The following is an 18194-nucleotide window of genomic DNA, read 5'->3' on the forward strand; positions in this document are numbered from 1 at the left end:
TCGGGGGAGGTTTGTGAAATTATCCCTAAAATTCTAGAAAATTTGCAATATGATATTTTCAACTCCTTTGACTTTTATAAAGCTGGAAAAGACAAAATCAGAATTTACAATATACTTGCTTTTCTGGATTCTGATTTTGATTTTTTAAAAACAGTTTTTTTCTTTTCAAAAAATCTGCGTTTGGATCCCCTGTTTTTTGAGGAGTTTTCCAAAAATTGCTATAGAATTGCACTGTAGCAATTTTTGAAAAACTACTATTGTCATTTGAATTGTTGTTTTTGAAAAACTCTTTGTTTTTTAAAAATACAAGCGTTTATATTGAAGTGTTTTTGAAAAACACCTACACTTTTTTTATTTAATTTGCATATGCATATGGTTATGTCTACGCCACAAATCAGCCAAGATGTCGTCAAATTTTAGATTGCAAATGCGGATATTAAACACAGCATAGCTTATTTTGAGTCTTCCAAAAGCAATGGTTCATAGCTAATAACTATCACACTGATGAATACCCTGAACGGAGTTGGGAAATGAAGTTGCGAACATCTTGCTGGTACAATATCATTGATAAAGCATTCCAACTGTCAGTATTGAACTGATAAAACACGGTTAAAACATTTTCCAAGTAGTCCAAATATAAGTGCATATTCACGGAAGCAACCATAGCAACACAATTGGTTCCCTAATTCAAAACGCTTGCCAAAATAAAACGTCAAATCAAATTGAAAACTAATAAACTTGTGCCTTGTTCGACAAATCGGATCAAGGCCTTACAGTAGTAGCTAGTTATGCGCATTGAGATACATGTGAGCCGCAATTGCCTGCCGATCTTCGTTCCAATTATCTATGCCCTGCTGCAACATATTAATGGATTGGCCCTGATGCACTTGATGCCCTGCTATGTGTGCATCTGCAAAGGCTCCTTGGAGTGCTTCTTCATTGAAGTACTCATCATTCGGCACATAATCGCGCATGAAATTGTGCAAAGTACAACATGCAAGCACTATATTATTTTGTGTTGCAATTAGATAGTTTTGCATTGGACCTTTGAGTATTGGAAAACGCTTCTTAAGAACTCCAAATGTCCGCTCAATAATATTTCTAACCGATGCATGCCGCCTATTGAATAGAGCTTTAGCTGCACGCTCATGATGCGTGCCCTGTGCACCCCTAAACGGTGCCATAAACCCTGGCATGTTAGTGTAAGTAGCATCTACCGCATAGTATTTCCCTGTCCATCACAAAATACAATGGAACTCAGTGTACTTATACCTATAGAGGAACAACCTGACAAATGATTACTAAATATTTGCAGCAACTTTTTGGTAATGCCGTAACTGCTAAGTGAGTTTCATCAACAATAAGTCATTAAATAGACTATCATTACATACCGAGAGGTGGCATGGGAAAGCCCAAATTTGGATCTAGCAGAGTGTTTTGAAGAATTCGAGCGTTATGGGCACTATCCTCCCAATCAACCCGAACATAGACAAATCGCATATCATGATCGCAGGCTGCAAGTACATATTGGGATAAGTCACCATACCGATTTCTGTACCTCTCTCTAATCTCTGCTCTGCACCAAGCGGAGACTTGGGTCCCATCTAAGGCTCCAACACAGTCCTATATAGATTTTCGGGGATTTTAAAAATCATGAAAGTAAGCGCTTAAGAAATAAGAGCAGTAGGAGTCAATTTCCTTGTTACATACCCGGAACCATGGCATGAACAATGCATTATTCAAAATTCTGGGATGAGTGTTATCAAAGTTTCTTGGCTTGACGAGATCACGACCGAGTCGAACCAAACCTCGTAAGACACGACGAATATGTCGGTCGATCGTCTCCGTTGAATGCTGAAAGCGCTTGGCTAGAACCCGGTGCCGCTCATCATGGCTCAAGCACATTAGCGTTAAAGCAACAGACTCATGAACTCCCACCCTTTGAGAAGGATATGCATGCCAGTAACCACGCTGAACTAATAGATCGCAGAGTAGCAGGAACTGGGGAACATCCAAGCGCATGTTTTCAATAATTCTGCCCTCATATCCATTTATCAGCTCAACTACATAATCTCTCCCCGATAGCGCACTATCTCGGACTCTTCTTCTCCTTTGAACACGACTAAAGCGTGGGTCAAAGAACATGAGACCTAGTAGTACAACCGCTATAAGGATGTTGTCGAGATCAATATCGTCCGTCTCGTCATCCAGGTGTCCACCCTGAATGTGCCCCTGATTATCCATCCCGCAGCTATCAATTAAAAGTATGCAAATTGCCAACCGATACCCTGCACATTTAGGATCCAAAATGTTAAACCAAGCTGTCTCAATGCCACTCCTGGTTAACTGACATTTAGCATATTTAGTGAACAAACTTGCCAGTAACGAAATTAAAACCAATAGTTAAGGAGGGGAGCTAAAAAACAAGTTCAAAGGTTTCTTCGAAACAGTGGAACAACCAGAGTGAATCTTATCTCTGCAAGTAGCAGTAATAAAGGCCAAGCAAGCAGTAATAATGCGAGGTTAAACAATAAGCAAGCAGAAGCACGTTTGGATTCACTAAGCACGGGCAAAACCAGCAACAAAAGCATAAGCAAGAAGCAAGCAGAGTTGCAGGAAGCACACATAAGATTCACTAACTGCTGACATATCTAAAATTCGGACAGCATAGCTGAAGTGCAACTACAGCCATGCATTCCAAATCACAGTTGGTTCAATTTTGAAGGAACACAGCATCAGCTCAACAGAATGAACAGCTAGGGTCTTGGACAACAGCATTGAATTCGGTCTTCGAAAATAAACACAACCCGCAATGAAATTGTGGCAACAAAACACATGACACTGCTGAACAAGCAGCCAGCGTGCTCATTTTGGCCTTACAAGTCAGAGTAGTAGCTATACGGGAATCCTACGACATTGGAAAAAACAAATTTCCTAGATAAAGATTTCATATTAACTCAAGTGTCAACGCAAGACTTTATGCATATTAAACAAAACAATTTCAAAATCAGCAGCAAGGCATATTTAATCCCCTGCAGTAGGAGTATAATTTCAACTCCCGAATTGTAGCAGATTGTCAACCGACCTCAATTATAAATGTTAGTAGGTGTCAAGTTCGTCCCAGACACACACGCTGATGTAATAGTTCGCTTTTGAGTAATTTCAGCAACCAGCATTGATAACCGAAAAGAAGCAGCAACTACAGCAAAATTGGCTGCTGTTCATAGCCAATTAAAATTAATCGTTTGCATCATCAGCTCTTCCAAACAATGAAAATCTAGACTCACCGCAGATTGTTCTAGCAGGCCAGTTTCTCATTCAGCATTCGAAACTAGTTTCATTTTAAAGAACTTAAAAAATCATGACACTGTAGCCCTCATCTGTACGATTAGCCCCAAAGTAATTGCTTGACTAACCTGCAATTACTCGAAGTTGAGCAGCGAAAGGCTTCTTGTGCTTCGGCTTCTTCACCGTGACAAGGGTAAGGAACCTTGAAAGCTGATGAAGTCTTCTTTTTGGTTTGGACACCGCCTCCTCGTCGATGGGTTGGCCGTAGCAGCGTCTGTCCGATTTCTGTAGCTCAGCCCGCGATTATTCTCTGCTGCAGCCGAACTCCACATCTGGGGAAGAGACCAATATTGCAGTTCCCGGTCACTTGTTCTGTCCCACACAATGCAGAAGTTCAAGTAGGCAGTTGTTGGCGGTCTGCTAAACCGAAAGTTGGAGTGCAGAAATTTGCTGCTTGAGCTACAGGGTTCTTAGCTCATTGTTCAAAAGGGATGAGGACAAATTGTCGGCACAGACAGCAAGTAGCCGAAAAACTAGTTGTACTCTGCTGACCCTTAAACGACAGCGTATGTCTAGCGTGAGGACCGTAGAATTTTTAAAGCAAGCCGTTGAATACTTTTTGTAATTTGACTTGGATTAGCTGTTTTTAAGATTATTTTTCGACACCAGCACTGTAGCATTTCATTTTTCAAATACAAGTCCGTTTGGATTAGTTATTTTTGGGGTTATTTTTCAAAAACTACATGAAAAACTTTTACTGTAAATATTTTATGGATTATTTTTAAATATATTTTTAAAACATATTTTCAAGTATTTTTATAATTTCTAATTTTTATATTTTTATAACAATATAACATTTATGCATTTATAATATATTTATAAATATTTACAAATAAATATATTTATATATTTATATAAAAATATATAAATGTATTATATTATATTTAATACATAATATAAATATATTTATAAATGTATAAATTATAAATGAATATTACATAAATGTATAAATTAATATATTATAAATATAAATTAATATTATGTATAAATGTATTAATATAATAAATATAAATGTATAAATATATTAATATTATGTAGAAATGTATAATTAATATTATGTATATTAATATAAATGTATAATATTATATAATACATAATATAAATGTATATTATAAATATACATAAATATATATATTATGTATAAATGTACATTTATATAAATGTATAATATATATTATGTATTTATTAAATATATATTATACAATATATAATATTTATATAAATGTATAATTACATATTTATATTATATATAATTTATATAATATATAATATTTATATAAATATATTATAAAAAAATAAAAATATATTTTATGCCACTTTTCTAGTGACAATTCATTGCCACTCTATATTTATGCCAAGTTTCCTGTTTATTTATTTGTAATGTGCTTTTTATTTAAATTTCTTCTACAATCACGTGATAAGTGGGTTTGGCACTGGATTTGGCACCGAATAGTGGCATAGAGGATCCCAACTGTTTTTTATGCTTCTGTGCAGTGATAATTCGTAATTAACGTGTTTTATGCTGCCACCTAGTTTTCAATCTTCCTTCTCTCCTCCTCCTCTCTTTCTTCTCTCTAAAAAAACTGTCTAACTAAAACTCCCTTCAATTCTCTCATGGGAGCGAGATTAGATTTTTCTTATCCTTCCCGTGAGAGGATCCCTTTCTATAGTTTCTTTTCATTTGTGTGAATAAAATCTCTTCTAAGATTTTCTAATGAGAGTTTCTTCTCTCCTTAGGATTATCGAGTGAGAGTTTTTTCCTCTCCTAAATTTTTCAGTGAGAGTTTTATTCTCTCTTAGGGATTCTGAGAGTTTTTGATAATTTTTTTCATTTTTCTTTTATTATATCTGAGTTTTTTCAGATTTTGATTATCAGATTTGAAATTTTTTGGATCTATTCGGCAAATCTTACCATAATATCTGGACTTGAAACAATTAATCAACAGATCTGGCAATTGGAAGCATGCACAGATGTTCGTAGAACTACAATTATTTTATCGTATTTTTTAAATTTGGAGTTTTACAATGTAATTTTTATTATTCTTTAGATCTGGAGTATCATTTTTTCAGATCTATTCTTTGATATCTGTGTTTATTTGATGATGTAATTTCTGTCATTAGTGCAGATTTTAGTGAAATTATGCAAATTTTAAAGAAATTATGATATTTTATAAAAAAAAAGTGTTTATAAAATTTATAAAATAAGATATTTTATTGTCTCCACATGTTAAGTCCAATATCTAGTGCTTTGTTGCAATAGTATCACAACAAAAAATTTTTTTTGATAAAATATCATAATTTCATTAAAATCCACACTAATGGGAGAAATTACATCATCAAACATGCACAGATATCAAAGAATATAGCTGAAGAAAGGATATTACAGATCTGAAAAGATGGGAGAGTCCTTCAATGGAGTTTCTAATAACCAAAAAGATGAAATGCACTAATAAAGCTTCAGAAGTATATGATAAATAGTTCCAGTACGTAATTCATATTTGCACTTAAGGAAAGAAAGGAAGATGGTTAGCCGGGGAGAAAGATGTTGTCATGGAGAGGTGTTTCCTTTCACAGCAATGGTTACGGTCGAGTGCATCGATGTTGGTTTGAGCACCATCTTCAAAGCAGCCACCTTGAAGGGTTTGAATCATCACATTTTCATGTTATATTCCTCTGGAATTTCAGCTCTTCTTCTTCTCCCTCTTTGCTTCTTCTTCCACAGGTAATCTAAATCACAACCCTTCTTAATTTCCCTCTTCCCATATAAGTAACCTAGTAACTCATACTATTTATCACACATATATTTTTCAAATCTTGACAGGAAATCTCAGCTTCCTCCACTTACTTTTGGTCTCCTTGCTAGATTTTTCTTCCTCGGGATTGTTGGGTATATATATATACACACATATATATCGACCTTTCTGATGTCAACCATGATAATATTCACTTATCTGTCTGTTTCTTCTAAAAGAGTTCATCAAACTTTTGTTCTGGATTTGACATTTCAGTTTTCTTGCTCAATATCTTGGATACAAAGGAATCGGGTTTAGCACACCAACACTTGCTTCCGCCATGACCAACCTTACACCAGCTACGACGTTTGTCCTGGCAGTGCTCTTAAGGTCCTCTTTTATTTTCATTTTAATGTCAATAACAATTTGTCACTGACACTTGTTTTGGAGCAAGCAAGAATTAATAACAATTGATTTCTACAGTGAAGTTGTTTAATGATTTAATCCGTGACCTATGGCCTGGTGCATTTGGATAGGCCTTTACAAAAATGTTTTATTATACTCTTTAAACATTTAAAACTATTTCCTCGTTTTCGTGATCACTTTTTTATCTCAAGTAAATTATGTCACATAAAAATAGTATAGTATTATTCTTAACTAAAGTTTTCCAGCCTCAATCACAACTCAATCCTTCAGTACACACTCTTGCCTTTTTAATTTGCACATTATAGATGAAGAATATTGTAAAAAAAAATAAATGTACTTTTATACATTAGCCAACTAGAGCAAGGTTTCATGTCATGAACAGGATGGAAAAGCTAAAAATAAAAAGCTTTAGTAGCCAAGCGAAGATAATGGGGAGTGTAGTAACGATTGCAGGAGCCTTACTGGTGGTTCTGTACAAAGGCCCGATGCTGATAAAGAGTCCTGCATCCCCATCTTTAGGTTTTGCTTTTGCACAACAGCCAGCAGTAGGAACGATTATAACCGGCACCCAACAATCAGATTGGGTCAAAGGTGGTGCCCTCCTTGCTGCTAAATATGTATTAGGCTCCCTTTGGTATATTTATCAGGTAAATTTTTCTAAAAGAAAAGGAAACATTTCAAGAGCAAATTTTACAGGCCATGGTCGAACAACATTCAAGTGAGGGTGGGCAATTTCCCCCCTCAACCTTTTCTCACAATTGCACCACTTGAAATTTCTTAAATTTCGTTTGTTTTTCCTTAACTTCGTCCCTTTTACATTCTTGAAACCAATGCAATTATATCTCCTACGCTAAAAATTAAAAAGAAAAAAAAAAGGAGCTATCAAGAAACAGCTACTACTTGATAACAGAAATACTACTTGAATTTAAGATTTTTTTTTCTACATAAGATCAGGGGTTATATGGTAAAATAGCTGTGCAAGATCAGGGAATCTAAGGTATTTTATAAATTCTAGGGCATCCGCTGCGTGATGAGCGAGATCTTAGTGCAAGTTTATGACTTTTTTTTTTTTGGGTAAGAAAAGGAGAATAAGTTAGCTAATTAAAATCTTGTACAACCATTAGCGGAAATGTGACTCCTCTGGCATCATCAATACATAATTCCCTATCAAAAGATGCAGGACCGAAAACAAGACAAGTCGTCTTCTTGTTGTCCTCCTTGCTTTTTCCTTTACCATCAAATCTGCACATTGATCCACTTTACTTCAGGGAAAGTATTTTTGGAAAATTTGACTTGCTGTCAGATTAAAGCTTGTAGCAGCTTCGACTGACAATGGTGGGGACTCTATCTTCAGCTTTGGTCTTCATTTCGTACATCATTGGGGGTTATATTTTCACTCAATTGTAGCCAATTACACTTACTCCATGCAATAGCATAATACTTTGGTGAAGTAAAATTGAGTTGTCATTGAGTTGTGACACATAATAATACATTTCTCTTACAAATTAGAATGATGTGCTGGTAATACACAAGTTCCAATTGGGAGAGAAATAGATTGGATTATACAAGAGAAAGCGTAAGTAGAGAGATCCTGAATTTGAGAATTAGGTCAAATGACGAATCATATCATCTACATTCCAATTCGCACGCACTTTTCTCAATGCTCAATATTGCAAACTGCAAAGGACGTGGAACCCTTGTGATGTCAACCCGTTAATTAATGGTAACCCTTGGGATTAGCATCATTAAAGGTCACCAAATGATTAACCATTTCAAACAAGTTTTACTATTTTTTTATCCATATACGATTGTTGGTCACCATAAATTGTCCAACTGCATTACCTGTTAATCATTCATAGTTAGATTATAATTCCGCATTATACGTTTGATTCATGTACCTTGTGACGTTTATACAGTAGGAATCTTAATAAGCATCTTATATTGTATTATAAGACATCAATAGTTTTTCTGTCGAGCTACCAAGAAAGGGATGCAATACTAGTTGGTTTGGAGAAATTTGGCATAATAATATGATTGCACTTATGCTTTATAGGCACACCCTCTAAAAAATATAATTCAGGATTGAAAGTCTAAAGATTCATTAATCTTAAGAATAAAGAAAATTGATGGGAACTTCCACGTGCAAAAACCAGTATACATATAAAATTGCAACATGTGGGACTTTTTTTTTTTTTTGGTAGATATATTTCTAAATCTTTTTACATTAATTTGCCCATCCTATTATTGATACTTTTGATTTAGGGCTATTTGGTAGAATGAGGTTCGAAATAGTGGCAAACTACATTTAAAACAAAATAGAAAATACTTTTAAAAAGAATTGATGAAAGTGGTTAGTGGTTATAATAAGAAAAAAATAATTAATCAATCACAAAAATTTGACAATTACTATTGAAATGTAAATACTCAACATTCTTGTACCAATTAAAGAACTTAGACTAATGTTTCTTGTCATCAAAGGACTGCAAACAAGCCGAATCGAGTCGATTCGAGTTTTGGTCTAATTGAGCCAAGTCTTGATTTAATTTTATCAAATTCGAATTTGAACTCAAGTTCGACGAACTCTCAATGTAAAATTCGAATTCCAACTCGACTTCAAATTTGAGTCAAGCTCGAGTTTAAAAAAATAAAATAAATAATTATTTATTTTTAAAAAAATAAATAAAATAGTAATTTTTCTTAATAAATAATAAAATTTTAGGAATACATATGTAATTTTTTTATTAAAATTATATATATATATATATATATAAAATCAACGATTTAAATATTTTTAAATTCGAATTCGATCTCGAGCTCGAACTTAACTCGAATTCGATGTTAACTGAACTCAAGTTGAACAGCTTGATTCGTATGCAGCACTAGTCACGATCAGGATGGAAAAGCTTGAAATGAAAAGCTTGAGGAGCCAGGCTAAGATAATTGGGAGATTAACAACGATTGCAGGAGCCGTACTGGTGGTTTTGTAAAAAGGCCCAGTGCTGCTAAGGAGCCCTACATCTTCAGCTTCTGTACAACAGCCCGTACTTGTCCAGATCACAACCGGCATTAAACAATCGGATTAGGTCAAAGGTGGCGCCCTCCTCGCAATTTTTTTTTTTTTTTGTCAATCGTCACTTTTTATCTATATTCTACTCTATTCTCCACGCAGGTGAATGCGCAATAACCTCCATTTAGTATATTTATTAGGTAACATATTAAGAAACCAAAATTGTCTTTTACAATTTTAAAATATATTAATTTTGTCTTACTATTGGAATCCCCCTTGAATTTCTATAGATTTTCTTTCCTTTTTTCCTTCACATTGTTCCTTTGTAATTTTGAAGCCTTTCCTATTATCTTCTACTTTTTGAAAAAGATAAGAATTTTGAAACAAATTAAGAGTTTTGATTACTTTTGCTACATAAGAATGAACGCATAATATTCATTTGGAACTAATTTTTTTTTAGTAATATTGGTCTATGTAAGGGAAAGACTTATGGAGCGGAGACTTATGGTTGTTCTAATATTGTTATAATAGTAATCCTCTCTATATTTTTGTAAAATTGATGCAACCGTCAATACCAGTCACTCATGAATTTTTGATAAAATTATTTATTATGAGTTAATCTTACATGCAGTGAAATTCAAATTAGTTCCCATACATCTAATGGTGATAGTTTATATATCGTCAGTATATAATTTATACTTTGTGAGAGTAGCTATCACATAATAAACGTCATTATTGTAACTTGTCAAAGAATAAGTAATAGAACAAACAAGTAGCACCAAATCTCTAGGAATTTTAAGTTCAACATATTTTTGCTTACATGTTCACATTACCTTGACCTATTACTTTTCCATTTTTCACTAAGAAACTAGTAGTACTTTTTCACTTGGGATTCTCGGTGACATATTTTCTATGTCAATCCAATGTCACCTCTAATATTGCGCCAAGTGTCCTGTTATTATTTGCACTTTATTTTTCTAATAATTCAATTTGGTTTGGTTTAACACAAGTTTTCTCTACCCTCTGAAACTTTGAACCAAAATTAACCGACCGGTCTAATTCATATACCAATACTTTCATCATTGATTGCCTTCAAACAAAATTGCCTTCAAACTCTTTCACCGTTGATTGCTTTGAAAAAGCCAAAAAGAGAAGTGTCCCTGAAGTAGCGTGCACCATTGCCTAATAAGCTGAAAGTTGAAAAAAGGCCTTGAAAGTTGCGTCACATTGCTGGCTGTTTGATCAAATGGTGATTTGCACCGCTGGAAATTCTTTCAGCTATATTGTTGGCTGTTTCCGATGAGGTCCACACTTTAACGACGCCGTCCTCCAGTGGGGTCGGGTCCAAATCATGGCATTTGCATACGGATTCAATCAATCTCGATAACAACTTGGCGTCGGGTCCTCCAGTGGGTCAGACTCGCCGTGGAGTTAGCCATGCGCGATGAGCTTCTGAACAGCATCGACGGCGGGCTCGGCGATCTTGAGGTGGTCGGAGTTGGCGGCGTTGATGAGAGGACTCAGAATGAGCTGGGAATCGGACAAAGAGAGGTCTAGGAGGACTCCAGCTGAGAACGTAGGTGCCGTGGCATCACCGCCGCCATCGGATTGGGCAGCGGAAGGAGTAGGAGTGGCAGGGCTTTGATTGGGTGAGGTAAGATGTTCGATAATGGATTTACACTCGGTGGAGAGTTTGGAATGCTTGCGCCAAGAGCTGTTCTTGATTAAATTGTTGAGATTGTTGTTCCATCTCTACAAGTCAAGTTTAAGGGCGCGGCAATTGTAATCTTGATCTTTAATGAAGAATCCCTATAACAACCAAAATTTTAGACGATCGGTTAATTTTGATTCAAAGTTTCAGAGGTAGAGAAAATTTATGTTAAATCAAATCAAGTTGAATTATTAGAAAATAAAATACAAATAATAACAAGATATTTGGCGCAATTCTAGAGGTGACATTGAGTTGGCACACGGAAAATGTAATCGAGGATCCCAAGTAGTACTTTTTCGGTCTATTATATTTAAACCTTATAACGATTATACTTATGAATAAACTAGATTTTTAGTCGTGCGATTCTTGATATTATGTACATAATTATTATCACTAATCACTTGTGGATTCAAAAATAAATTTTGAACTGTTAATGTGTGTCCCCACTGAATAATATTAATATTCTAACTCCACTACTGAAGAACAGTATATATGAGTTTACATCATTTTAAAAGATATACTTGCAATATATAAGTGTCTAAAACCCCAACCCCACCTACCCCAGTCCTTGCCACCTTACTCATATACCTCCATGCTTCCCTGTTATGCACATAAGGTTTCATCCCAAATGTTCTATTAGCTTGATAGGATCCTTGATCATATCTTTTGGATTTGACACTCTAATTTGGGCAAAAGCACAAGAAGTCAGTGGAGAGATATCACAAAAAGGTGCTAAGTTTTCGGAATCATCCAGCAAAAATTCTCCATTACCAGACAAATATGATGATTCAATTGAAGAAGGACGTGCGCCTGTCACTTCTTGAATAATCAAACACGATTATTTTCTCAACTAGTAATTTACCCCTATTTTTTACCCTGTTTTGAGATATCTTGATTCTTGAGATTTCTTGAGATGTAGATAGAACTTGGTGGATTTTCACGACAAACTCAAAGTTGTTCTTGTTCATGACTTCATGTACATATTTTATTGTATGTTCTCCACAAATCTATTCCATGTCACAGCATTCATTTGGCTTCTTACGGGTCTCCGTGATAACTGATAAGATTAGCGAATTTGGGTATTTCTAAATACTAGGGGCAGAGCCAGCTTATGAGTTTTTTTTTTTCCCTTTTTTTAATTTCTTTTATAGAAGCTAGTTTTGTAGTTTTTTAGAAAAATAAGTATAAAATTCTTTTGTATTTATAGCCTTATTTTAAATCCGAACCGCACCGGCCTGTCTAACAATTGAACCGCCAACCGTTCTGCTTACTGGTTTGGGTAAACTTTCAAAGCCTTTAGTGATAAACAACGGTTAAATTTGCTTAGATTCGGAAGAACCAGTCGGTTCAACCACTAACCCATTAAACCAAAATGAGTTTTAAAGAACTCACCGGCACAATAAACCAAATGTAATTATGAAAAAAAAACCCTTAAATTTTGGTCATATAGTCTCCAATAAATACAAGGCGAAGTTTAAAAACAATTAATATTCTATTGAAATTGGTGAACTGCATGAACTGCCATGACTATGATGATTACTTGGAGGCAGATCACAACCTTGGTTGTGCTTCTTTCTTTTGCAGCTATCTTTCTGAGTAAAATTCATTAACATCATCTATCACCAGCAGCAGTAACAAGCAACACCTTTCTCTGCAAATAAACAATAGTACAATGGTCTTTTCTACATATATAATTAACATAACTTAAAAAATTTAACAGCTAATTATGAAAGATTGAACATTAATCAACATATAGAATTAAAAAGTAGAAAGATAATACGGCATTAACGATAACTACGAGGATGGCTGATAGGTGATGGGGTTAATTATGAAGAAGCAGCAACTTCGTTGATCTTCTCAATTAATGGTGGACGCTATATAAAGTGTATTTAATTGTTGCGGTGAGTTGAGATTTGAGAGTTTAGACAATGCAAAAAAGAAGCGCAACCAAGGTCAAAAAAAGAGATTAAGGGGACCAAGTGTCTGGTGATTAAGGACTTTAGTCAAGAAACAATAATTATCTTGCTAGTGTTGGTAGCTTTTTATTCACACAGGATCTGACAATTCATTGTCACTTCTATATTTATGCCAAGTGTCTTGTTTATTTATTTGTCATGTGCTCTTTATTTAAATTTCTTCTACCATCACGTGATAAGTGGGTTTGGCACTGGATTTGGCACCGAATAGTGGCATAGAGGATCCCAACTGTTTTTTATGCTTCTGTGCAGTGATAATTCGTAATTAACGTGTTTTATGCTGCCACCTAGTTTTCAATCTTCCTTCTCTCCTCCTCCTCTCTTTCTTCTCTCTAAAAAAACTGTCTAACTAAAACTCCCTTCAATTCTCTCATGGGAGCGAGATTAGATTTTTCTTATCTTTCCCATGAGAGGAGCCCTTTTTATAGTTTCTTTTCATTTGTGTGAATAAAATCTCTTCTAAGATTTTCTAATGAGAGTTTCTTCTCTCCTTAGGATTATCTAGTGAGAGTTTTTTCTCTCCTAAATTTTTCAGTGAGAGTTTTATTCTCTCTTAGGGATTCTGAGAGTTTTTGATAATTTTTTTTCATTTTTCTTTTATTAGATTTGAGTTTTTTTAGATTTTGATTATCAGATTTGAAATTTTTTGAATCTATTCGGCAAATCTTACCATAATATCTGGACTTGAAACAATTAATCAACAGATCTGGCAATTGGAAGCATGCACAGATGTTCGTAGAACTACAATTATTTTATCGTATTTTTAAAATTTGGAGTTTTACAATGTAATTTTTATTATTCTTTAGATCTGGAGTATCCTTTTTTCAAATCAATTCTTTGATATCTGTGTTTATTTGATGATGTAATTTCTATCATTAGTGCAGATTTTAGTGAAATTATGCAAATTTTAAAGAAATTATGATATTTTGTAAAAAAAAAAGTGTTTATAAAATTTATAAAATAAGATATTTTATTGTCTCCACATGTTAAGTCCAATATCTAGTGCTTTGTTGCAATAGTATCACAACAAAAAAAATTTTTTGATAAAATATCATAATTTCATTAAAATCCACACTAATGGGAGAAATTACATCATCAAACATGCACAGATATCAAAGAATATAGCTGAAGAAAGGATATTACAGATCTGAAAAGATGGGAGAGTCCTTCAATGGAGTTTCTAATAACCAAAAAGATGAAATGCACTAATAAAGCTTCAGAAGTATATGATAAATAGTTCCAGTACGTAATTCATATTTGCACTTAAGGAAAGAAGGAAGATGGTTAGCCGGGGAGAAAGATGTTGTTATGGAGAGGTGTTTCCTTTCACAGCAATGGTTACGGTCGAGTGCATCGATGTTGGTTTGAGCACCATCTTCAAAGCAGCCACCTTGAAGGGTTTGAATCATCACATTTTCATGTTATATTCCTCTGGAATTTCAGCTCTTCTTCTTCTCCCTCTTTGCTTCTTCTTCCACAGGTAATCTAAATCACAACCCTTCTTAATTTCCCTCTTCCCATATAAGTAACCTAGTAACTCATACTATTTATCATACATATATTTTTCAAATCTTGACAGGAAATCTCAGCTTCCTCCACTTACTTTTGGTCTCCTTGCTAGATTTTTCTTCCTCGGGATTGTTGGGTATATATACATATACACATATATATCGACCTTTCTGATGTCAACCATGATAATATTCACTTATCTGTCTGTTTCTTCTAAAAGAGTTCATCAAACTTTTGTTCTGGATTTGACATTTCAGTTTTCTTGCTCAATATCTTGGATACAAAGGAATCGGGTTTAGCACACCAACACTTGCTTCCGCCATGACCAACCTTACACCAGCTACGACGTTTGTCCTGGCAGTGCTCTTAAGGTCCTCTTTTATTTTCATTTTAATGTCAATAACAATTTGTCACTGACACTTGTTTTGGAGCAAGCAAGAATTAATAACAATTGATTTCTACAGTGAAGTTGTTTAATGATTTAATCCGTGACCTATGGCCTGGTGCATTTGGATAGGCCTTTACAAAAATGTTTTATTATACTCTTTAAACATTTAAAACTATTTCCTCGTTTTCGTGATCACTTTTTTATCTCAAGTAAATTATGTCACATAAAAATAGTATAGTATTATTCTTAACTAAAGTTTTCCAGCCTCAATCACTACTCAATCCTTCAGTACACACTCTTGCCTTTTTAATTTGCACATTATAGATGAAGAATATTGTAAAAAAAAATAAGTGTACTTTTATAAATTAGCCAACTAGAGCAAGGTTTCATGTCATGCACAGGATGGAAAAGCTAAAAATAAAAAGCTTTAGTAGCCAAGCGAAGATAATGGGGAGTGTAGTAACGATTGCAGGAGCCTTACTGGTGGTTCTGTACAAAGGCCCGATGCTGATAAAGAGCCCTGCATCCCCATCTTTAGGTTTTGCTTTTGCACAACAGCCAGCAGTAGGAACGATTATAACCGGCACCCAACAATCAGATTGGGTCAAAGGTGGTGCCCTCCTTGCTGCTAAATATGTATTAGGCTCCCTTTGGTATATTTATCAGGTAAATTTTTCTAAAAGAAAAAGAAACATTTCAAGAGCAAATTTTACAGGCCATGGTCGAACAACATTCAAGTGAGGGTGGGCAATTTCCCCCCTCAACCTTTTCTCACAATTGCACCACTTGAAATTTCTTAAATTTCGTTTGTTTTTCCTTAACTTCGTCCCTTTTACATTCTTGAAACCAATGCAATTATATCTCCTACGCTAAAAATTAAAAAGAAAAAAAAAAGGAGCTATCAAGAAACAGCTACTACTTGATAACAGAAATAGAATTTAAGATTTTTTTTCTACAGAAGATTGAATGTATGTTTTTTATTTGGAACTCATTTTGCAAGTACTATAGTTTGTCTATTGCTTTGTGCTCCAATAGTATAATTATCCGTTTGTAGTTTTCAAAAGATTGATTGAAGTGTCAGTTATGATTTTTATTAGAGTTATTCATTATACAAGAGAATTGCTGCTAATTGTGTATTGCTCATCAAAGTAGTTGTCTCCCCCTAACCTCAGGGTATCTATGGCTTTCCCATTTCAGGCTAAGGTTGTTGCGAAGTATCCAGCAGAACTGCTTGTGGTCTTCTTCTACAACCTATCATGTGTGATCATAGCAGCACCTGTTTGCTTAATCGAGGTACCAAATTCAAGTGCATGGAATATGTTAAAACATGATGTGCGGTTGTACTCGATATTGTATGCAGTAAGTAAACAGATCGACCTAATTCATTTTGAATGCTAACATTCCAAACAATCATTTATATGATGTGCTAATTGCCTAATTAAATCCACTGCTCATTGCCCATCTAGCTAGTTAGAATCGAATTCAGCAGCATACGATGCACTGAAATTTTTTATTTTTTTATTTTTTTTTACTTTTAACAGGGATTACTAAATTCAGGGTTCGGTATTCTAGTTCATACTTGGGGCTTACACGTAAAGGGACCTGTATATGTAGCTCTATTTAGGCCATTATCAATTGCCATTGCTGCAGCAATGGGATTCATTTTTCTTGGCGATAATCTCTACCTTGGAAGGTACATACCAATTGAACATGACAGCCAAGCACACACTACATATTTATGCACTTAATACAAGTATTGTTGGATTTCTGTAACAAGTTTACGGTTGGTGTACTTAATATATTATTTGATGTACACTCACGTATCCTTATTCATTTACGTTAACACTAAACCATAAAATAATGAGGTATGTAAGTTAACACTAAACGATAAAAAAAAATACAATAATCATATCCAATTGTACAAAATTCTAACCCTACTTGCCTTGAGTCTTGTATTTACATAAGGTTTAATATCAAATAATTTCGAACAATTTTAATTTGCAGCTTGATTGGATCCCTGATCATATCTTTTGGGTTTTACGTTCTGATATGGGCAAGAGCACAAGAAACCAACGGAGATATATCACAGAGAGGTGCTAAGTTCAGTGAATCTTCCACCGAAAGTGCTCCACTGTTAGAAGAATACAATGATTCAACAAACGAAGAAGAACATGAGCCTGGTACTGCTGCTTAAATAACCAGAAAAGCAATTGTTTTTTGATCTAGTCATATACTCCTAATTGTTATTGTGTTTAGGGATGTCGTAAGATTTCTTGGGGTAAAAAATGGAGATTTCTTGAGATCTTGCGCAGCTATGTAGATGAATATTTGTGTATTTTTACGACAGACTCAAGCTGTACATGCAGTTATTTTATCGAGTGCTCTTTTGGATCTTTACGCGGTACAGCACTTATGATATTATTGTTTTTTGATTTGGTGACTAAGAAAAAGTGATTGACTGATAAGATCAGGGAATCTAAGGTATTTTATAAATTCTAGGGCATGATCAGCCGCGCGATGAGCGAGATCTTAGTGCAAGTTTATGACTTTTTTAATTTGTTGTTCACAAGGTAGCTTGCTAACTTTTCATATATACAAAAGTACAATCTTTATTTTGTATTTATAGAATAATGTAATAATACAAATTTGAGTCTCCACACACTTCAATTTTTTTTTTCACTCACTCTTCTCAACTCACAATTTACTCTTATAGTCAACTTTTCCAGCTAGTATCAATGAATACTTTTCTGGCAAATTTGCAGTTTTTCTTTTCTTTTTTTTTTGGTAAGAAAAGGAGAATAAGTTAGCTAATTAAAATCTTGTACAACCATTAGCGGAAATGTGACTCCTCTGGTGTCATCAATACATAATTCCCTAACAAAAGGTGCAGGACCGAAAACAAGACAAGTCGTCTCCCTGTTGTCCTCCTTGCTTTACCATCAAATCTGCACATTGATCCACTTTACTTCAAGGAAAGTATTTTTGGAAAATTTGACTTGCTGTCAGATTAAAGCTTGTAGCAGCTTCGGATGACAATGGTGGGGACTCTATCTTCAGCTTTGGTCTTCATTTCGTACATCATCGGGGGTTATATTTT

General features: G+C 34.5%; 2 protein-coding genes across 2 annotated transcripts; one reads left to right on the forward strand and one right to left on the reverse strand.

Annotated features, from left to right (window-relative positions):
- Positions 1 to 564: 564 nt before the first annotated feature.
- Positions 565 to 3770, reverse strand: LOC113778020. Its single transcript, XM_027323267.1, has 4 exons — positions 3417 to 3770; positions 1711 to 2288; positions 1392 to 1623; positions 565 to 1231 (listed from the first exon to the last, which is right to left on the reverse strand). Exons 2-4 carry the CDS (start codon positions 2242 to 2244, stop codon positions 783 to 785), a joined length of 1215 nt encoding a protein of 404 aa, XP_027179068.1. The 5' UTR covers positions 2245 to 2288; positions 3417 to 3770; the 3' UTR covers positions 565 to 782.
- An 11774-nt stretch (positions 3771 to 15544) lies between these two features.
- LOC113776963 (WAT1-related protein At5g40240-like) lies at positions 15545 to 17291 on the forward strand. The gene is made up of 4 exons (XM_027322014.1): positions 15545 to 15763; positions 16295 to 16456; positions 16639 to 16790; positions 17102 to 17291. The coding sequence occupies exons 1-4, from the start codon at positions 15545 to 15547 to the stop codon at positions 17289 to 17291; spliced, it is 723 nt and encodes a 240-aa protein (XP_027177815.1).
- Positions 17292 to 18194: the final 903 nt, after the last annotated feature.

This window comes from Coffea eugenioides, chromosome 7 (assembly GCF_003713205.1).
Source record: "Coffea eugenioides isolate CCC68of chromosome 7, Ceug_1.0, whole genome shotgun sequence".
Classification (NCBI taxonomy): domain Eukaryota; kingdom Viridiplantae; phylum Streptophyta; class Magnoliopsida; order Gentianales; family Rubiaceae; genus Coffea; species Coffea eugenioides.